The sequence below is a fragment of the Panulirus ornatus genome, chromosome 2 (genome assembly GCF_036320965.1).
Source record: "Panulirus ornatus isolate Po-2019 chromosome 2, ASM3632096v1, whole genome shotgun sequence".
NCBI classification, from domain to species: Eukaryota; Metazoa; Arthropoda; class Malacostraca; order Decapoda; family Palinuridae; genus Panulirus; species Panulirus ornatus.
Window position 1 is genome coordinate 82,601,549 of NC_092225.1, and position 24,028 is coordinate 82,625,576.

The 24,028-nt window shown below is 39.6% G+C and overlaps 1 protein-coding gene across 2 annotated transcripts in view; it reads left to right on the top strand.

The window, feature by feature from the left end:
- LOC139757783 (uncharacterized) overlaps window positions 1-24,028 on the top strand; it is a 151,647-nt gene that overhangs the window by 53,444 nt on the left and 74,175 nt on the right. For both annotated transcript variants that reach the window (XM_071678589.1, XM_071678599.1), the window contains exons 6-7: window positions 7,906-8,060; window positions 15,102-15,280. In XM_071678589.1, coding sequence (XP_071534690.1) covers window positions 7,906-8,060; window positions 15,102-15,280 — 334 coding nt within the window. The remainder of the gene's footprint in view (window positions 1-7,905; window positions 8,061-15,101; window positions 15,281-24,028) is intronic.

A 24,028-nucleotide genomic window follows, 5' to 3' on the forward strand; every position in this document is an offset into this window, starting at 1 on the left:
ACAGCAGGTCAACCCCGGTATACCACGTCGATCCAATTCACTCTATTCCTTGCCCTCCTTTCACCCTCCTGCATGTTCAGGCCCCGATCACACAAAATCTTTTTCACTCCATCTTTCCACCTCCAATTTGGTCTCCCACTTTTCCTCGTTCCCTCCACCTCCGACACATATATCCTCTTGGTCAATCTTTCCTCACTCATTCTCTCCATATGCCCAAACCATTTCAAAACACCCTCTTCTGCTCTCTCAACCATGCTCTTTTTATTTCCACACAGGAGGATGGATGTGCTGGAAATGAGATGTTTGAGGACAATGTGTGGTGTGAGGTGGTTTGATCGAGTAAGTAACGTAAGGGTAAGAGAGATGTGTGGAAATAAAAAGAGCGTGGTTGAGAGAGCAGAAGAGGGTGTTTTGAAATGGTTTGGGCACATGGAGAGGATGAGTGAGGAAAGATTGACCAAGAGGATATATGTGTCGGAGGTGAAGGGAACGAGGAGAAGAGGGAGACCAAATTGGAGGTGGAAAGATGGAGTGAAAAGGATTTTGTGTGATCGGGGCCTGAACATGCAGGAGGGTGAAAGGAGGGCAAGGAATAGAGTGAATTGGAGCGATGTGGTATACAGGGGTTGACGTGCTGTCAGTGGATTGAATCAAGGCATGTGAAGCGTCCGGGGTAAACCATGGAAAGCTGTGTAGGTATGTATATTTGCGTGTGTGGACGTGTGTATGTACATGTGTATGGGGGGGGTTGGGCCATTTCTTTCGTCTGTTTCCTTGCGCTACCTCGCAGGTGCGGGAGACAGCGACAAAGTATAAAAAAAAAAAAAAAAAATCTCTCTTACCCTTACGTCACTTACTCGATCAAACCACCTCACACCACACATTGTCCTCAAACATCTTATTTCCAGCACATCCATCCTCCTGCGCACAACTCTATCCATAGCCCACGCCTCGCAACCATACAACATTGTTGGAACCACTATTCCTTCAAACATACCCATTTTTGCTTTCCGAGATAATGTTCTCGACTTCCACACATTCTTCAAGGCTCCCAGAATTTTCACCCCCTCCCCCACCCTATGATCCACTTCCACTTCCATGGTTCCATCTGCTGCCAGATCTACTCCCAGATATCTAAAACACTTTACTTCCTTCAGTTTTTCTCCATTCAAACTTACCTCCCAATTGACTTAACCCTCAACCCTACTGTACCTAATAACCTTGCTCTTATTCACATGTACTCTTAACTTTCTTCTTTCACACACTTTACCAAACTCAGTCACCAGCTTCTGCAGTTTCTCACATGAATCAGCCACCAGCACTGTATCATCAGCGAACAATAACTGACTCACTTCCCAAGCTCTCTCATCCCCAACAGACTTCATACTTGCCCCTCTTTCCAAAACTCTTGCATTCACCTCCCTAACAACCCCATCCATAAACAAATTAAACAACCATGGAGACTTCACACACCCCTCCTGCAAACCTACATTCACTGAGAACCAATCACTTTCCTCTCTTCCTACACGTACACATGCCTTACAGCCTCGATAAAAACTTTTCACTGCTTCTAACAACTTGCCTCCCACACCATATATTCTTAATACCTTCCACAGAGCATCTCTATCAACTCTATCATATGCAGGAGAAAGAATACTACCTCATATTCCTTACAATTCATAAAAGTTGACTGAAAGGGGTAGGAGCAGAGGGCTGGAAACCCTACCCTTTTATTTCAATTTCATGATAATAGAAGGAGCCAAGCAAAGAGTGCATATCCTCCTTGAAGGTTGAGGCTGGGTTACCTGAATGTGTGTTGCTGTGACAAGGTGAGAAGAAAGAAGATATAAGTTGTAAGTTTGGAGAGAGGAACATGGATGTTCTAGATATTGAGTGAAACAAAGCACAAGTTAAAAGGGGAAGAATGGTTTGGGGTAAAGACTGGAGTTAGTGTGAGGTTGAGAGCAAAGGTGGGGATGGTACTTCTGCTGAAGGAGGATTGTGGGAATTTGCAAAAGAGTGTAAGGAATTGAGTCATAGACTGATGTGGGTGAAAGTGGATTATGAGAAGTGAGTGATTGTTAGTTATCATGAGGAAGAGAGGTTAGTGTTTTGGGGGAGGTGAGTGACTGCATCATTAGTTTTTACTTAAGGGAGTGTATGATAGTGGTGGGTGATTTGAATATAAGAATGGATTTGGGAGTTGAGGGTATGATTGGACAGCATGGGTTACACAGTGCTAATGAAAACTGTAAACATCTTACAGAGTTGTGTGCTAGAAAAGGACTGGTGATTGGGAATACCTTGTTTCAGAAAGAGGGACATTTACAGTTATATGTGGTTGAGTTGGGTTAATAGTAAGTGGGCAGTATTGGATTATATTTGAATTGATTTAGAGAGACTTTGATGTAAATTGCAGGAGGGGCAACTGATGTGATTTTTGATCACTTTTTGATGAAGGCAAAGGTGAAAATGAGACAGCATTTAGGACACAAGGAAATTAATAGGGTTGTAAAGTGAGTAAACTTGGGAAAGAGGCTTGTATGAGCATATACAAGGAGAGATGGGGTGTAGAATAGCAAAGGATGAGAGTAAATGAAACTAGGGAATTAGGCAAGGAATAGATACTATTTAGGGAAGCTTTGAGAGAAGTGTGTGGCAAGCACAGAGTGGCCTTCAGGCATGTGAGAAAGGGTACTGAGTGTTGGAATGAGGAAGTAAAGCCGTGTGTGAAAGAGTAAAAGAGAGGTGTATATGTGAAGTTATCCCTGGGGACAGGGGAGAAAAAATACTTCCCACGTATTCCCTGCATGACATACAAGGTGACTAAAAGGGGAGGGAGTGGGGGACTGGAAATCCTCCCCTCCCATTTTTTACTTTTCCAAAAAAAAAAAAAAAAAGGAACAGAGAACAAGGCCAAGTGAGGATATTCCCTATATGACTCAGTCCTCTGTTCTTAACACTACCCTCGCAAATGCGGGAAATGGTGAATATGTATAAAAAAAAAAAGTATATGTGAACTTTATTTGTGAGTAGGAAGAGAGGAATGTGAGTTGTTTCATGCAAAGGTATGCCTGTAAAAAGGGTATTTGATGTCATCATAGCTTTTTAATGTTTATGGATGAGATGGTAAGGGAGATCAATATGAGGCTCTGGAAGAGAGAGGAGAGGGCATGTCTGTAGTTTCTTAGGGATCAGGGTCCTGGGAGGTTTGTCAGTTGCTGTTTTTTGTTGTTAACATGGCTTTGATGGTAGACTCAAGTGAGAAATCAGAGAAGCTGGTGTGTGAGTTTGGGAAGTGTTTAAGGGGAGAAACACTGTGCTAGAGTTGCCATCTGCCAGTGGCTTGATAATGATGAAGAACTAAAGGCTAAGAAGCAGCATTGGAGTTCACCAGTTATGGAAATTCTTTTGCCATAGCCACCTCCTTGAGGGAGTTCCCTGAGGGAATGGGTATCAGATATAGATAATTATAGAGATACAGGTACACCACCAAAATTCCGGCAACTGATGGTTCGGCACCTCCTTTAGTCCAGACAAAATTCTGTGAGGGAAATTGAAATTACTACTGCCACCAGACTAGTTTAGTGGGCAGCCACAAATGGCATTGTGTGTAGGGAGTGCTTATTTACATTCTTTACGCTGCACTTGTTTTTTATGATATTGCAATTCTGTGAGATTCTTAGCTTATTTTGCTTAAATTTAACCGTAGCTGTGGCTTCTAAGACATATGAGAGTGTCAGTCGTGGTGTCAGATGTAAACACCAGTCCATATCAATCCAAGATACGATAGAACTATGGTGATTTGGGGATTAGGTGGTAAGGAGACTGATCCCATCCTTTGGGATTGGCCTGTATCAGTATAAAGGAATTTACAGCAAGGTACATCACCCTAAGGAGGCAAAACTGAAGAAAGGTTCATCAGTTCATCTGTTTTTAGACTACACATTATTGGTGTTTTGTTACAACAGTGGTGGAATATCTTGGTTCTGCTCTTATTGATCATGGATCCTTTTGATCTGTTGACAAATGAAGGTCATGGGTTTGTTTTTGGTTGCATACCTCTTAGAGGGAACCCAAAATATTTTAACATGCCTATTTCAAGTAAAGCCAGTGAGCCTGGAATTGAGCTTGGATAAGGCCCTCTTTGCAGTGATTAAAGAGTTAAGGTTGTGGATTCAGAATTGCATATATGAGTGATGAGAGGGCCAATCAGAAGTTACCAATTTTTGTATCCCCTTTACCAGATCCATTTGTGAGTGCTATTGATATTCTTAATTTCAATTGATTTCTTAAAGATCTTTTAGCAGTCTGTCCCGTTAAGCCAGTTAGTATTGAAAATTCCTCTCTGGCTAAACTAGCCTTGTATCCTGAAATGACTTGATAGGGACAATGGTTGATTGGAAATTCCCAGTTCAAAGCCATTGCTGATGATTTAAAGTAAGGTGCATGTGAGGTTTTTGTGAATTGTTGGGCTTCTCATGTGTAGATTTTGAAGGGCTCTTAACATTTCTTAGTTTGTTTCTCATATGGCTGATCTGTTGATGTATTACTGTAGGGAATTGTTAGAGATGGCATGGACATTGTTTAAATGATTCTTAACCCTAGAAGCAACCCACTTAAATTTCACTGCTGGTTCTTTACTTGTTTGCTTCCCAATTGGATTGATTTTATGAAATAGTGGTACTTGAAAGATGCTGTTCATGTTACAACTGAAAACTTATTATTTGATAAGGTCTCATGTTCTGTGATGGAGGGCAAAGATTTCAAAGCTGTTATGGAGGAAGTATTTCACAGTTTGGTAAGGTCTTTTTAACACTCATTCCTTGTGAAAGGATTGGATGACAAGGTTTTGTAAGGTCTAATAGGGCTTTTGCTAATAGATATTTCCTAGGTAGTTTTCTATCTTTGGAAACATGTGTAGATCTAAGAGGACTGAGCTGTGCCAGAACTTCAGTCAGGTATTCATCTTTGAGAGAGAATTACCTTGATGTTATTCCTACTACTGTGTAACAAGAATATTTTACCTGCTGTCTTATCATCATCTCATCCTAGATCCTCTTTCCATATAGACTGTAATGATAAAATTTTATGAGGTGAGGAGATGTGAGAGCTTGTTTGTAAAAGGTGGCTTTGAGCTAATGAAGAGAATCTTTTTATGTGAAGACCCCAAACTTGCTTTCAACTTTCCTTCCAACCCTTTATCTCACATGGCTCTGATTTAGCTACATGGAGAGTGTGGGCAGGGTTTGGCTTGCATGATGTTATGGTTGATTCCCCAAGGGGATCATGGCCAGATTGGTAATTATAGGCTTCTTTTTAAACCGTAAATGCTGGAAGTCATAAAAAACTTCCCACATAGGGAGTACCAGAAGTTATTGATTAATCATTACTTTTCTCTGTAGTGCGTCATATGATTGTTGATATTCATGGACTTGTTTTGAACCACCCATTGATATTATGACATTTTTATGGCAACTATGTGTCACCTTGGTCACTTCGCATACACGAGCAGCATGAATGCAACTCATTGATGCCTCATAGTGATAGTAGCAGATGCACACCCTCCCCCACCCTTACTCCACCATCCTTTGAGGGATTTTCCTGTATACTTTAGTGCTATACCACACCCATATGATGTAGCATATGTAAGCCACTAATTTGTCCATATCCTTTTCTTTTACATGTACTTCTTTAATTTTGTAATGGGAAACAAAATATGTTAATGATGCATATACCCCTCCACCCTTCCTTCCTTACTTAACCCGCTAAGGATCTATAAGCATATTTCATTGCTTTACCATGGCCATTTATGTGAGCCCAATTGTTTGTGCTTATCTTTTACATTTACATGTATTTCTTTCATTTTTTAATGGGAAACAGAATTTGAATGAGTACCCACCTCCGCCCTTCCTTCACTACCCTTCTAGGGTTCTGTGCATTTATTTCACTGTCGTCTCACAGGTAGATTGGCCTGCAGTTTTGTACATATCCTTTACTTTTACATGTAGATTCTCTCATTTCATTGTGGGAAACAGAAAATTTGGTCTTTTTTTCTTTCTTTTTTTGTCTGGATCATGACCAATTTTTTTTTTTTTTTTTTTTTTTTTTTTTTTTTTTTTTTTTTTTTTTACTAGTCACCCAATATTTAACTCTGCAACAACAAAGTCCCCAAAATTTAGGGGGGTGCCAATATGTGGCTACATTTGGAAAGTTAAGAAAAATGGGAGTCAGACAAACATGCCATATGCCATATGTAGTGCTGTATAGACCTTCACATTTGTTGCAACAGCCAGTGGTGCATTGCATGGCTTATTGCTCCTGCCTTGACATTTCATAATTACCTTGGTGCCTGACCATAAACACAGTTACATAACTCACAGATGTGATTATTTTCTTATAACACATTTGGAGACCCTTTGTACTGTAATGCCAAGTGATTGATAGATAATTATTACATAATATTTCATAGTGCACAATAGGATTTATACTTTTGACTTATTTATTGGATTTTCAGATGTGCCTATCTATCTATTGGATTTTCAAATGTGCCTATCTATCTGTCTATATATCCATCTATCTTTCTGTATCTCTGATGCCTGTTCCCTTTGGGAACTTCAAGGTGGTGGCCATTGCAAAACTCTCTATAACTAGTGAACTCCATTGCTGCCTTTTAGCCTGTAGTGCTTCAACTTTAGTAGGCTACTGGCAGGTAGGTGTTAACTCTAACGCAGCATTTTCAGAGTCTGCTACCTAATTTTCCTTTTGACTTCTGCCTGTTGTTTGTACCTAAAGTTGCAGCATTTTACTTCTACCTAATATTCCTGCCTACTACTTCTACCTAATGTTTCTCCCTAATTTCAGATGTACCACTTGTTTATTTACGTACATAGTTTTCAGATGTACACATTATTAATAGTTTTATAGACAGTATTGGTTACTTCCTGCACAATCACCTGAATCATATTCATATATTCTTGCCTTCACATGTTCTAACTTATTCCACTCTTATTCCCTCTTTAGCACAATTGATATCACCTTTCTTTTGTGATTAGAATCTTTTTAACATCCACTGCATTGGTATTATTATCATATGTGCCCCATGGACATTTGCTAATTTGCAGGGCCAGGGAAGCATGGCTGCAAGAAATAGTGAGTGGACACATGTGGGACAGACAGGGTTGTACATTTCCCATCTGTGTTGTTTGGGTGACTGACATAGCAGGATTTGTTCTTGATTCTGATTACTGTTGCTTGTGTTGTAAGGCAGCTCTGCATATGAATAAAGCATGCCTTCAAATTTGAATGATGATGATGAGAAGAACCTGTCCAATTATGGTTGCATTTACCATGCTGAGCATGTCCAAGTACAGTAGCTGATTGTATTGGGTTAAGGTTAGGTAAATTTTTCATTTTACCTTTAGGAAACATTGTAGATACTTTGGTGTGCAATTAGTGAGACTGTGGCTATTTTAGTCATTCTGATCTTAAGTATGATTATGACTAAAATTACACAGGATGAGGAGAAATGAGGATGTATTGTAGTTTAAAAAGTACTTTCATTGGTTCTGAGCTGATTTATTTATCCAATTTTGGTTCATGCTGTGCAACCAGAAGACATTTGCATCATTTTAATGGTTTTCCATTCAGCAGGAATAATTCTCAGTCTTATGTTTTTAGTGCTTCTGTTTGGTCACCCACATTTGAATACTTGGAGATGTTTGTTAATTATATTATTTATGAATATTCTTCATATATTACTGTGCTTTAAAAGTTGATATAATTGTTATATTGTTAAGTAAAAGAAATGATTGATACAGTCATTTAGAAGATATGAGATTTGATGACTTTACCCTTGCATTGATTTAAGGAAAGAAGTTCTTTACCTGTATGATGTATTTTCAGCCTACCCTGTAGCCACTTCTCGTGGTCTTCTTGTGGCTGATAATGAGGGCTTGGTACGAAGTACAACAGGTTTAGCTCATACTGTACAGCTTAGCCTAGAAACAGCAAGTCAGGAAGGACAACCACAACCAACTGCTTTGGTTGCTGATTCTAAGGTATTTTCTTTAATGAATCAGTTAGTGTAAGATATAAGAATAGAAGGTTTTTCATGAAAATGTGTATCACTTCTTCAGGGAGGCGTTGTGGCATAAGATAGTGTTCATAGATGAATGAAAGGCTTATTGGTAGTGATAGTAACTGGCCCAGGGCAGTTTATCACAAATGAAATTATTTTAGTTTGTTAGAAAAGGTACAGTTGAAAGAGGAATGAGAAAGAGAAGAGAAAGCAAATCTGAAGAATTCCTCAAAGTTACCTCTTAACTTCACTTCTTGTGTACATATTGCCACTGCAAGCCTTTTCCTTGTTCTTTTGTAGATCTTCATTTTTTATAGTACTTCATTTTATTTCCATATTCATGATGTACATTCCTAATTCATATCTTGTCCCCCAACTGGAAAAGTTTATAATGAGTCTTCATCTTAACATCTATATGTCTGTGTGTAGATGTAGTATTTAAAGTATTTTGTATGTTTTAAATATAAGTGATGCAGTTTTCTTATGCTTGCAGTAGAAATATTTTCAAAAAGAACGGTTGCATAGGTAAAGCTATCAGTTTACATTTGTAGAAAATTGGAAGTTCTGTCTACGTATCTATATCGATATCTCTAACATCTGCTCCCTTTGGGAACTCCCATTAAGGGAGTGGCCATGGTAAATGTCCCCTCTTCTCCCTGTCCTTACATGCCTCCCTTGCATACAACGTTCCAAGCATTTTTCCACCATTTCTTTCTCTCCAGTACTCTTCTACTCTATTTCCCCATGTCACAGGTGGTCATCCTATCACACCACCCCATTTAATTGTACTATCATACACTCTTCGGGAAAACTCCCCATGTTGCATGCTTTCTGCATGTCCAAGCCACATCATGATATTACGTTTCACCTATTCCAACACACCTCAATTCTTTACCTTTGCATTCCTTGCCTTACCGAATTTTTCATACATCCCCTCATTTCTTTCTTCACTCCATCTTATTATTGACGAGGAGCGTCCATATGCTCCTTTCAAATAACTTTTTTCCATAGCTTGGATTCTTTACTTCTGTGACTCATTCCATGTCTGTGTTTTGGCTGCATAGATGTCAGGGTGAGGAGGACTCTGCTGTCCACATGCTCCTTTCAGATAACTTTTTTCCACAGCTTGGATTCTTTACCTCTGTGACTCATTCCATGTCTGTGTTTCAGCTGCATAGATGTCACCTCCATACTTTCTCCTCTGCCCTTCATTATTCTATTAAGGAGCCCCGATGACTCTCCTACCTGTACTGCTCTTTCTTATCTCTGCTCCCATATCACCAAACTTACCCAAGATAACTCCCAAATACTTACATTGTCACCCCTTCTAGTTATTTCTCTCCCCCCATATCTTTTAAGATGAAAGTAATGAATGCTGCTCAGGAGAATTTTACTTTCTCCGTATACCCTTGCCACAGGGTTTGGCCTCATGGCATGCTTCTGGCCTTTGCTTCCTGAAGTTTCTGTTTGAAGACTGGTTACATGAAGATTGACAGTTATACCTTCTTTCCTCAATCAGTTAAGCTGCAGGACTTTCTTCTGTCTTTTGTCTTTTCTTCTTATTACTTTTCTACCTTTAAGAGTCAAGTATGAAGACACTTGTACAGCCCTGATTAATTTCATTGTTCATTACTTCTTGCTCTTTCCTTTTATTTTAAGATGACCTTGAATGGGGCATGTTTTGTGCATGCCATGTTGGTCATTGTAAAAAGAATAAAAAAAATGACATTGGTGTCAGAAAAAGCCAAGGATTATTTTGAATTTGAGAGCATGGTAATTTATGAAGTGGTTATGCAATATTTGTCTAACCAAAACTGGACTGCACATTCAAGATGTGGTCTTACTAGAGAATTATAAAGTGTGGGAATTGTTTCTGGTGTCTTTTAATCTATGTTCCTAGCAATGAAACCTAACATTCCATTGCCTTTTTTACTTGCTGATTGACACTGTTTAGTGTAGTTCAGATTGTTCCTAATGACAACTCTAAGGTCCTTTTCTTCATTTACTTTAGTTAGAGAGTTTCCGAATAGTTCATCATTGTAACATATATTCTTGTCTCCAAAGTGCATGACTTTTCACTTGTCTACAGTAAACTTCATTTGCTATCTGTCTGACCACTGCTCGCAAGCTAAAATCTCTTTGAAGAATTTTGTAGTCCTTCCAGTTCACAGCTCTGCCTCCTAGTTAAGTATCGCCAGCAGATTTGGAGATTTAGATATGAGACTGAGTTCTAGGTCATTGATGTATATTATGAAAAGAATTGGGCCTAGGACTGACTCCTGTAGCACACCACTTGTTATGTCTAGCCAGTGTTAGGCTTCGCCATTTAATACTACATGCTGATTTCTTCCAGTAGCCAATCTCTGATCCATGTACAGAGTTCCTCACTGATTTTGTATGCTTCAAGTTTATGTAAAAGTCTTTTGTGAGGTACTTTATCAAAAGCTTTTTGGAAATCAAAATATGCTTCATCAGATGGCAATTTTTCATCCCAATTCTGATAAATGAAATTAAAAAATTCCAGCAAATTCATCAGGCAGGATCTTTTATTGAAGAAACTATGTTGATTGTCCAATAAAATTTTGTGTTCTAGAAACATGACCATTTTAACTTGTAATATTTTTTCCATCGTTTTACCTGACAATGACTTAAAGGTAATTGGGCAGTAGTTCAAGGCACATTTTTTGTCTCCTTTTTTATATATAGAAGTAACATTTCCTAGTTTCCACTGAGTTGAATATTTTTGTTATGGGGTATATCAGCTGTTTCCTAACCAGTTATCCTTTAAAAATCTTGGAGCTGAATTATGTGGACCATTGGATTTGCTAGGATGTGATTGGTCCGGTTATTTAAGTACTTCAGAATTTTTTATTTCTCTAACCTTTAACTCTTCTTCACCAGATTCTTGAAACATTTTTATTGGTTGCAGTTTTCAAAAGGTTTCTTCAATTTTGAATACGGATTTAAAAGAGTAATTTAGTATGTTAGCCATTTCCTCGTTGTCAGTAGTTATTGTGTCATTTTCGGTTTGTAATGGTCCGATACCTTCTTATGATGTCTTCCTTTGTCTAATATATTATAAAGAATTTCTTAAGATTATTCTTAACTTTCGAGGAAGTTCTTTTTTCTTCACGTTTACTCTGTCTTAATACCTTATACCCTCTTTAGATTTTGATTAATTCCTGGTGATTTTCATTGGTTTCCATTGATTTGAATTTCTTTTTTGTTTTCTTCTTTTGGCGAGTTAGTCCTTTTCTCTTATTCATCCATGATGGTTTTGAAATATTGCAAGTTCTCTTCATAATTCGTGGAATTTGTTGTTTTTTCAATCTCGAGTAATTTGCTTTTAGAATTATTCTACATTTCCTCTACTGTGTAAATGTCAAAAAGTTTTGTCCAATTGGTACCGCGAATTTTTGTGTCTAATGTTTTGAAAATTTGCTCGCCAGCAATCTAGGATCAAGAGTTTGTTGTATTTTATTTCATCCAGGAGAACTTTAGTTTTTTGGTCACAAGAAGAGGGAGATATTGTTTGTTCTTCTTAACATTCAGTTCTGATGTATGTTTGTTGTCTGCCAGATGTTGGCAGCTTTGAAGAAAACGTATCTCATCTCTTAGTTTGGACAAGTATGATATGAAACTAGTTCGGGGTGTAGCTTCTCTTCTTATGGAATGCTCATAGTTGACATTGGGTAGATAGCTGATGGGACTAAGTATAAGATTTTATTATAGTCTTTTCTTTACTGTATTATCACACTGTGTCATTCTCCTGAACTTTCCTCTTCTCCTAGTCTTTGGACACAGTAAGATTAAGGTAGTGAGGAGTGGGCAAGCTTGCATGTCATTTATGAAGGACTTATTCAGTTGGCTGGTTTGACACCAAGCCAGTTATTGTCACTTCCCCATCTATACTCTCTTTTTATAAGGGCCTCTGAGCCCTCTCTCAGTTACAAATGGTCAATGTCTTTGGTATAGATATACCTCCTTGTGTCCCGTAGAAATGTGCTGCTGAGTTGGCACTGATCCTTGCTTACCTATTCTGTCATTTAAAAAATTCAAACTTATCTGCATGGAAGCATTTCTTGGTGCAGTTCATTAACTATTCTAGTGTTTCTTACTGTGCTGTTGCCGTATGATTCTCACTTCTGCTGCCTCCAAAGTCTTAGAAACTCTCTTTAAACATTGCCTCCTTAAACACATAAAATCTCATTCCCATCTCTCAGATAACCATTACAACTTTTGCAGTACATGGTTCATAGGTGATCTCTTCTCTCTGACTCACCTCAGGGATTTTGGGGACTCTCTAGAGCATTTGATAGTTTGAGACATGTCTTTGCCTTGTAAACCTCTGTTATCTCTCTAATGTTTAGCTGCCTTTCAAGTTGGTCCATCACAATAGTTTTTGATGGGGCACATTTTTCCTCCTATCATGTAAACAGTGAGAGTCCCTCTTGGTTCTTTCATATTGTCCAACATCTTTCTTCTTTCATTAAATTATCTTCAGCATCTAACCCTTTCACTCTTATGCTATACGTCCTTCAGCTCACTCTCCCTCCCCTCTTCTCTCAAACTGAACACTTGATTTGGACCTGGGCCTATTAAATGTCTTAGAATAGGGAAGCTAAAACCTCATTGAATTCAAGTGTAGACAGCAAAATGTACTTATAACTAATTTTGAATCACTCTTATTTCCACCTTTAGATTTCACAATACTGTAATTCATCATGGATATCACATTGTCATCTTCAGTAATGCTGGAGATGTTTTATGGGTTCCAAAATTGTTTATCTTTTGAGCCACTATCCCTTATCTACGGGGTTTCATTCACCGTGGTATGGAATACTGTTCACATATCTTCATCTTCCACCTCTCTTTCTTAACCAGAGTGGAATCAGAAGTCTTCTTCATTTTACTTTCTCTTGCTCTCACCTCTCTTCAGCCACTTTTCCATCTTGTGTGATGTTGCTACCCCTTCTCTATTCCGAAGGTATTATTTCAGCCACTACTTTGTAAGCTGTCTGCATATGTCTCAGCATCTAGGCCTTGGACCCATGGCCCACTCTTGGGTGTTACTTCCTATAGTTTCTTTGCAGAGATCTGCTACTGGAGGACTGATTGTTATAATACCTTCATCTTTCCTCAAACAACATAGCTGTTGAACTCTCTTCTTTTTTTCATCCTCTCTTTTCCTGTGACCTTTCCATCCTTTATAGTCAAGTCTACATACCACTAAGGAGCTTAGATCATTTGCTTCTCTATTATTTTTTTGATACTCTTCAGTGAACAGATTTTCAAAAGATGTGACTGTAGAATAACTAGGGACCATGACAAAAATCTCAGCATGATATTTCTTAGAAAATGTGTGTGTGGTACTTTCATTGTATCAGAGTTGTGGATGAACAGAATACGCCAAGTGATGTAATTGGTAATGGCTTGCAAAAATTTAAAAAGTTCAAATGATGAAGTGAGAATTCAGGGATGAGGTCCATGACTGTAAAGCTCCTTCCCTGTACTTTACAAATAGGTATATGGTTTTATTTATTCAACTCCAGGATCCATTTTATGATACTTTTGCAGCATCGAGATTCCACCCCATGCATGAACAGGACCTAGTGGATTCCTGCAGAGCAAGAGAGTTTCTAATGAGATTGTATTTCATTCTGTTCCATTGATGATGTTGCAGCCTTGCCAGAGGTGACTTCTTGCTCACAGAGTCTAGTGACACCAATAGGGTATTATATGTAGGTAAACACACACACAAATACACACAAGGAAGATAAAGAAGCTAAATCACCAGGCAGGAGTAAGGGTGAAAACTCCTTTGATGGATAGGAGATTTTCTTAAAGGGACCATATTGGGGATTATCTTAATGGGAGAGAACAGAGGACAAATGTTAGAAGATCCTTCCACCTATGGGTTGAGATAAGCAGCAGATTACCTCAGGGTTATGTTTTAGGGACAGTTACTCTTCATGATCTATGTGATTGACTTGCCAGAAGGAGTGGATTCCTTCTTAAGTGTCTGCAGATAATGCAAAAGTCATGATGGGAGTGGAGCGAGAGCAAATGTAAAGTAATAGGAATTGGGAAGAGTGAGAGAAGGCCATGATATGATTTATTTTCAAGCAGGAAATAAGCTTCGGGATTCTATGTGAGACAAGGAATTGAGAGTCAAATAATCCATAACCTGTCACCAGAGTCCTGCATTAAGAGAAAAGCAAAGGAGACAAACAGTCTTCTGGCAAATATCAGAATGACTTTCAAGTATATGGATAAAGAAATCATACTACTATTCCCCATTTCCCACGTTAGTGATGTAGCGTTAAGAACAGAGGACTGAGCCTTTGAGGGAAATCCTCACTTGGCCCCCTTCTCTGTTCCTTCTTTTGGAAAATTAAAAATGAGAGGGGAGGATTTCCAGCCCCCAGCTCCCTCCACTTTTAGCCGCCTTCTACAATACGTAGGGAATACGTGGGAAGTTTGGTCACCACACCTACAGAAGGTCTTTGGAGTTAATAGATAAGATCCAGAGGAGGGCAGCAAAGATTTTGCCAGAGTTAAGAGAGCTAACTTACAGGGAAAGGCTCAAGGCTTTAAGTTTACCAACTTGGAAGAGAGAAGATTAAGGGGTGACCTGATCTCATCCTTTAAGATTCTGAAACATTAATAATGTGGATAGGGAACAGTTCTAGTTATGTAGGGATAGAGCAACTAGAGGACATAACATGAATTAAGTATGACCCTGGTTGAAATAGATGTAAAGAAGTACTTTTATAGTATAAAAGCAGTGGTGGAATAGAATGACTGGACATGGTTGATGCAGACAACATCCATAAATTTGTATGATAGTAGAGAATGTTCAAGAGATGAGTTCTCCCACATGTGGAAAACTTCCTTCCTATACTATAGATAGTTAATCACAGACATAGACACAGATGCAGACAGACAGACAGACACACATCAAGTTATTTGATTATTAAAGTTGCTTTTTTTCAAGTAACTTTTTTATACCTTTGAACAGGGCGTCAGAGGTAGAGAGAAACCTCCTCAAGCTTGGTCACTGGTTTGTGCCCTCTGCCAAAAGATGTTTATTACCAAAGCTGCTTTAGCACACCATGTTATGTCAGAACATGGTGCAGATCTCATGCACGCACGCAGCATTCTTGATGGGAAGGTCAAAGACAACCAACCCCTCTTTAGGTGAGTTTCTGAAATGTATGTCTTTATTCAGCTTGCCATCTCCTACTGTTTAGCAGGATGGCTCATGCAGGTTATCCTCTTCATCTTAATATTTGCAATGTAATTAACATTTCACTTATATGCTTGTTAATCACATTCTTAATTTTGCACTTGCTTTCCCTTTATTCATTTGCATCAGCTTTTTTACTTAGTTTTTCAAGACATTTTTGCATTTTTTTCTTTTCAATTCTTTATTTTTTACAATATTCATCTTCTTTCAGACTCATTCCTTCTTAGTCATTTTCCTTAAATCTTAAATTCACCATTCTGTCCACGTTAATCTACAACGTGTTCATACAGTTCCACCAACCTCTGCGGCAGTCTCTGTCATCTCCAGAAGTTGAATGTTCCCTCAGTGCAGCACTTTCTGAAAAAGAAAGTTCTATTAATTTTTTTACCATCTAAAAGTTTTTTGTGATACAAATTATATACTTTACAGGTAGACCCTAATCTCCAAAAGGGATTCCATTCTGCAAATATCTCCTGGAAATTGAAAATTCATAAACTGAAGCACATGTTCCCATAAGCCCGTAATGAAAGTTGAGAATTGTTCACAGGAAAACTTCTAGGTGACTTCTTAAAATACTACAGATGGCTACAAATCATGTTGATAATGACTGCACCCACCTGGCAGTGTTGTTGATGCATTTATACGGCCTGGTGCTATCAATTTGTTTTAAGAACCCTCATTATGGCTTTCAGTTAGAAAAAAATTATTGCTGATGCAACGAAGATAGTCACTGGAAAGAAGCATAAACAGAAATTCCTTATGGTGAGACATAGTGATGAGGGTTTTTTTCTGTCAAAGCTTAATGGTCATACTCTTGTTAAATTTTTTTCAGATGTTATGTACTTTTGAAAAATCTTCGCTTCACTTCAATGTATCTCTCTTTATGCTACAGTGTAAGCACATTTCATCTGGCAGGTACATTATGATTTTACTCTTTCCAGTGATTTATGTTATGCTCTTTATATACGTGTAAATCTGTAGATAGGATTGTACGGAAGAGGGTGGATGTGTTGGAAATGAAATGTTGGAGGACAGTATGTGGTGTGAGGTGGTTTGATTGAGTAAGTAATGAAAGGGTAAGAGAGATGTGTGGTAATATAAAGAGTGTGGTTGAGAGAGCAGAAAAGGGTGTATTGAAATGGTTTGTTCACATGGAGAGAATGAGTGAGGAAAGATTGACAAAGAGGATATATGTGTCAGAGGTGGAGGGAACGAGGAGAAGTGGGAGAACAAATTGGAGGTTGAAGGATGGAGTGAAAAAGATTTTGAGTGATCGGGGCCTGAACATGCAGGAGGGTGAAAGGCGTGCAGGGAATAGAGTGAATTGGAACAATGTGGTATACCTGGGTGGAAGCGCTGTCAGCGGATTGAAGCAGGGCATGTGAAGTGTCTGGGGTAAACCGTGGAAAGTTTTGTGGGTCCCGGATGTGGAAAGGGAGCTATGTTTCTGTGCATTACACATGACAGTTAGAGACTGAGTGTGAATGTATGTGGCCTTTGTTGTCTTTTCCTTGTGCTACCTCGTGCGCATGTGGGGGGAGCGGGGTACCATTTCATATGTGGTGGGGTGGCGACGGGAATGGCTGAGGGCAGCAAGTATGAGTATGTACATGTGTATATATGTATTTGTCTGTGTATGTATATGTATGTATACATTGAAATGTATAGGTATGTATATGTGCGTGTGTGGGCGTGTATGTATATATTTTTTTTTGCTTTGTCGCTGTCTCCCGCGTTTGCGAGGTAGCGCAAGGAAACAGACGAAAGAAATGGCCCAACCCACCCCCATACACATGTATATACATACACGTCCACACACTCAAATATACATGCCAACACAGCTTCCCATGGTTTACCCCAGACGCTTCACATGCCCTGATTCAATCCACTGACAGCACGTCAACCCCGGTATACCACATCGATCCAATTCACTCTATACCTTGCCCTCCTTTCACCCTCCTGCATGTTCAGGCCCTGATCACACAAAATCTTTTTCACTCCATCTTTCCACCTCCAATTTGGTCTCCCACTTCTCCTCGTTCCCTCCACCTCCGACACATATATCCTCTTGGTCAATCTTTCCTCACTCATTCTCTCCATGTGCCCAAACCATTTCAAAACACCCTCTTCTGCTCTCTCAACCACGCTCTTTTTATTTCCACACATCTCTCTTACCTTTACGTTACTTACTCGATCAAACCACCTCACACCACACATTGTCCTCAAACATCTCATTTCCAGCACATCCATCCTCCTACGCACAACTCTATCCAGAGCCCACGCCTCGCAACCATACAACATTGTTGGAACCACTATTCCTTCAAACATACCCATTTTTGCTTTCCGAGATAATGTTCTCGACTTCCACACATTCTTCAAGGCTCCCAGGATTTTCGCCCCCTCCCCCACCCTATGATCCACTTCCGCTTCCATGGTTCCATCCGCTGCCAGATCCACTCCAAGATATTTAAAACACTTTACTTCCTCCAGTTTTTCTCCATTCAAACTTACCTCCCAATTGACTTGACCCTCAACCCTACTGTACCTAATAACCTTGCTCTTATTCACATTTACTCTTAACTTTCTTCTTTCACACACTTTACCAAACTCAGTCACCAGCTTCTGCAGTTTCTCACATGAATCAGCCACCAGCGCTGTATCATCAGCGAACAACAACAGACTCACTTCCCAAGCTCTCTCATCCCCAACAGACTTCATACTTGCCCCTCTTTCCAAAACTCTTGCATTTACCTCCCTAACAACCCCATCCATAAACATATTAAACAACCATAGAGACATCACACACACCCCTGCCACAAACCTACATTCACTGAGAACCAATCACTTTCCTCTCTTCCTACACGTACACATGCCTTACATCCTCGATAAAAACTTTTCACTGCTTCTAACAACTTGCCTCCCACACCATATATTCTTAATACCTTCCACAGAGCATCTCTATCAACTCTATCATATGCCTTCTCCAGATCCATAAATGCTACATACAAATCCATTTGCTTTTCTAAGTATTTCTCACATACATTCTTCAAAGCAAACACCTAATCCACACATCCTCTACCACTTCTGAAACCACACTGCTCTTCCCCAATCTGATGCTCTGTATATGCCTTCACCCTCTCAATACCCTCCCATATAATTTACCAGGAATACTCAACAAACTTATACCTCTGTAATTTGAGCACTCACTCTTATCCCCTTTGCCTTTGTACAATGGCACTATGCACGCATTCCGCCAATCCTCAGGCACCTCACCATGAGTCATACATACATTAAATAACCTTACCAACCAGTCAATAATACAGTCACCCCCTTTTTTAATAAATTCCACTGCAAAACCATCCTAACCTGCTGCCTTGCCGGCTTTCATCTTCCGCAAAGCTTTTACTACCTCTTCTCTGTTTACCAAATCATTTTCCCTAACCCTCTCACTTTGCACACCACCTCGACCAAAACACCCTATATCTGCCACTCTATCATCAAACACATTCAACCAACCTTCAAAATACTCACTCCATCTCCTTCTCACATCACCACTACTTGTTATCACCTCCCCATTTGCGCCCTTCACTGAAGTTCCCATTTGCTCCCTTGTCTTACGCATTTTATTTACCTCCTTCCAGAATATTTTTTTATTCTCCTAATATTTAATGATACTCTCTCACCCCAACTCTTTGCCCTCTTTTTCACCTCTTGCACCTTTCTCTTGACCTCCTGTCTCTTTCTTTTATACATCTCCCACTCAATTGCATTTTTTCCCTGCAAAAATCATCCAAATGCCTCTCTCTTCTCTTTCACTAATAATCTTACTTCTTCATCCCACCACTCACTACCCTTTCTAATTAACCCATCTCCCACTCCTCTTATGCCACAATCATCTTTTGCGCAATCCATCACTGATTCCCTAAATACATCCCATTCCTCCCCCACTTCCCTTACTTCCATTGTTCTCACCTTTTTCCATTCTGTACTCAGTCTCTCCTGGTACTTCCTCACACAAGTCTCCTTCCCAAGCTCACTTACTCTCACCACCCTCTTCACCCCAACAATCACTCTTCTTTTCTGAAAACCCATACAAATCTTCACCTTAGCTTCCACAAGATAATGATCAGACATCCCTCCAGTTGCACCTCTCAGCACATTAACATCCAAAAGTCTCTCTTTCGCGCGCCTGTCAATTAACACGTAATCCAGTAACGCTCTCTGGCCATCTCTCCTACTTACATACGTATACTTATGTATATCTCGCTTTTTAAACCAGGTATTCCCAATCACCAGTCCTTTTTCAGCACATAAATCTACAAGCTGTTCACCATTTCCATTTACAACACTGAACACCCCATGTATACCAATTATTCCCTCAACTGCCACATTACTCACCTTTGCATTCAAATCACCCATCACTATAACCCGGTCTCGTGCATCAAAACCACTAACACACTCATTCAGCTGCTCCCAAAACACTTGCCTCTCATGATCTTTCTTCTCATGCCCAGGTGCATATGCACCAATAATCACCCATCTCTCTCCATCAACTTTCAGTTTTACCCATATTAATCGAGAATTTACTTTCTTACATTCTATCACATACTCCCACAACTCCTGTTTCAGGAGTACTGCTACTCCTTCCCTTGCTCTTGTCCTCTCACTAACCCCTGACTTTACTCCCAAGACATTCCCAAACCACTCTTCCCCTTTACCCTTGAGCTTCGTTTCACTCAGAGCCAAAACATCCAGGTTCCTTTCCTCAAACATACTACCTATCTCTCCTTTTTTCACATCTTGGTTACATCCACACACATTTAGACACCCCAATCTGAGCCTTCGAGGAGGATGAGCACTCCCCGCGTGACTCCTTCTTCTGTTTCCCATTTTAGAAAGATAAAAAAAAATACAAGGAGGGGAGGATTTCTGGCCCCCCGCTCCCGTCCCCTCTAGTCGCCTTCTACGACACGCGAGGAATGCATGGGAAGTATTCTTTCACCCCTATCCCCAGGGATAATACATATATATATACATATACACATACATACACATACACACGCACATATATACACACACACACACACACACACATATACATATATATACATATGAAAAATGTAAGAAACAATTAAGAAAACTGAAACTTCTAGCTTGAAATGAAATGAAAAAATGAATGTCACATAATGTATGTATATATGTGTGTATGTTTTTGCGTAGACTACACAGATGGCCACAAATTAGTACTGACATGTGCTTAGCCATGGATGATGACATGTGCATTTGAGTCACTTGGGTCTGAAAAATATTCATGATAGGTTGAAAGGATAGCACAGACTGTCAAGCAACAGATAATTCTTTTGTATTTGTTTTGCATTTTCTTATTAGAGTATAATCTCTCAGGTAGATCACTGACTTTAGAATTTAGAACATATTGGCAAAACTTGCACTGAGATATATTCTCGCCACTACCTTTCTTTTTTCATAATCTGATTTTTCTGTGCAGGATCATCAACTTTTTTTCTGAACTTTTGTGTGTACTAAGGCTTAGGCATCATGAATATATTAAAAGTCGATATTTATATAGCATAATCCACAGCTTAATTCAGTTGTCCATGAAACCAGTCCTTAAACTATGCATTTTGAGGACAAAAAGAGATTAAACTTGACACCCTACTGAGAGTGGTTACAGCAAGCTAGGGTGTCTGAATTTGTATAGATGTAACTATAATGAAAAGTAAGAGATATATAGTATCTTTAAGGTGAGGAACCTTGCTATTCTAGCTCAAGATTATAACAGAGCATTCTAGCTCAAGATTATAACAGAGCTAAGTGGGAAGAGGTAAGAATGGTTTGGGAATGTCTTAGGGGTAAAGTTGGAGGCTAGTATGAGGGGAGGAGCTAAGCAAGGGGTAGGGGTAAAGTCGGAGGCTAGTATGAGGGCAAGAGCTAATTGAGGGGTAGTTCTGCTGCTGAAGGAGTTGCAGAAATGTGTAAGAATCAAAGGAAATGTGCTCCAGACTGATGTGGGTAAGAATGAAAGTGTTTTAAGGGAGGGGGGACTAAGGAAGAGAGCAAGTGTTTGGGAGGAGCTTAGTAAATATGTCAGAAGGTTTGAAGGAATGGATTGAGTATTAATGATTGATGATTTTATGCAAAAATGGTTAATGTAGCGGTTTAGGGTACATGTATGAGACATGGGGTACCCAATTTTGTGAATACAAATGATGAACAGTTTGTGAAGTTGTGTGCTGAAAAGAACTGGTGACTTGGAATACCTGGTTTAAAGAGAGGATATACAGAAGTAAATGTGGGTGAGTAGGGGTGATGGAAAACAGGCATTATTGGTTTATAAAGTAATGGATAAGTGTGCAAAGGAGAGACTCAGAGCAGCTGGTTGGATTTCTGATTGTTACTTAGTGAAGGCAAACTCAAAGTTTGTTGAGGCCTTAGTAAAATAGGAATTGGTTTGGGAAGCAAGAGGCTTGTGTGAAGAGATACCTGGAGAGATTTACTGTTGAATTGCAAAAGGTTGAAGCAAATAAATCTAGAGTAGTGGGTGAAAAATGAGAGGTATTTAGGGAAGCATTGCTTACATGATTGAAGGAGGTTTGTGGCATGTGGAAGATGCAAGATGGACAGGTTAGAAGTTAGAAAGAGTAGTGAATGATGGCATAAGGAAGTTATTTTGTTAGTGAAAGAGAAAATAGAGATGTATGGGCATCATTTGTAGGGAGGGAGTTTAAGTGACTGGGAGATGTACACGCTCTTAAAAATTATTTGGCACCCTTTGTTCTGATACATTCTGCAGTGATCACTAGTGTGGTTGGTACCCTTGTCTCTCTCTGTATATGTGTGTATGCATGTGTGAAAGTACTATGATGTTTTCTGTAGCCTCGTGTTGTATTTAAGTTATTAAACGCGAATACATAGAGTGAGTGAGTGCTCAAATTACAGAGGTATAAGTTTGTTGAGTATTCCTGGTAAATTATATGGGAGGGTATTGATTGAGAGGGTGAAGGCATGTACAGAGCATCAGATTGGGGAAGAGCAGTGCGGTTTCAGAAGTGGTAGAGGATGTGTGGATCAGGTGTTTGCTTTGAAGAATGTATGTGAGAAATACTTAGAAAAGCAAATGGATTTGTATGTAGCATTTATGGATCTGGAGAAGGCATATGATAGAGTTGATAGAGATGCTCTGTGGAAGGTATTAAGAATATATGGTGTGGGAGGCAAGTTGTTAGAAGCAGTGAAAAGTTTTTATCGAGGATGTAAGGCATGTGTACGTGTAGGAAGAGAGGAAAGTGATTGGTTCTCAGTGAATGTAGGTTTGCGGCAGGGGTGTGTGATGTCTCCATGGTTGTTTAATTTGTTTATGGATGGGGTTGTAAAGGAGGTAAATGCAAGAGTCCTGGAAAGAGGGGCAAGTATGAAGTCTGTTGGGGATGAGAGAGCTTGGGAAGTGAGTCAATTGTTGTTCGCTGATGATACAGCGCTGGTGGCTGATTCATGTGAGAAACTGCAGAAGCTGGTGACTGAGTTTGGTAAAGTGTGTGGAAGAAGAAAGTTGAGAGTAAATGTGAATAAGAGCAAGGTTATTAGGTACAGTAGGGGTGAGGGTCAAGTCAATTGGGAGGTGAGTTTGAATGGAGAAAAACTGGAGGAAGTGAAGTGTTTTAGATATCTGGGAGTGGATCTGTCAGCGGATGGAACCATGGAAGCGGAAGTGGATCATAGGGTGGGGGAGGGGGCGAAAATTTTGGGAGCCTTGAAAAATGTGTGGAAGTCGAGAACATTATCTCGGAAAGCAAAAATGGGTATGTTTGAGGGAATAGTGGTTCCAACAATGCTGTATGGTTGCGAGGCGTGGGCTATGGATAGAGATGTGCGCAGGAGGATGGATGTGCTGGAAATGAGATGTTTGAGGACAATGTGTGGTGTGAGGTGGTTTGATCGAGTAAGTAACGTAAGGGTAAGAGAGATGTGTGGAAATAAAAAGAGCGTGGTCGAGAGAGCAGAAGAGGGTGTTTTGAAATGGTTTGGGCACATGGAGAGAATGAGTGAGGAGAGATTGACCAAGAGGATATATGTGTCGGAGGTGGAGGGAACGAGGAGAAGAGGGAGACCAAATTGGAGGTGGAAAGATGGAGTGAAAAAGATTTTGTGTGATCGGGGCCTGAACATGCAGGAGGGTGAACGGAGGGCAAGAAATAGAGTGAATTGGAGTCATGTGGTATACAGGGGTTGACGTGCTGTCAGTGGATTGAAGCAAGGCATGTGAAGCGTCTGGGGTAAACCATGGAAAGCTGTGTAGGTATGTATATTTGCGTGTCTGGACGTGTGTATGTACATGTGTATGGGGGGGGGGGGTTGGGCCATTTCTTTCGTCTGTTTCCTTGCGCTACCTCGCAAACGCGGGAGACAGCGACAAAGTATAAAAAAAAAAAAAAAAAAAAAAACATAGAGTATTAGTACAAAAGCCTTTAAATGGCATAGCATTACTCTTTTTAGTATAATAATTCAAACCCACAATATGTATTAGTGTTTTCATGACAACCAACATATCGGGATGCCATATAGGGATTTCTTACGTAATGAGATGCAACAACATAACAACATAAACCCACATCATTACAAAGTGTAGATGATGGAAAATATTTAAACATCCAGTAATATATGACCACATGTGGAAAGAACAC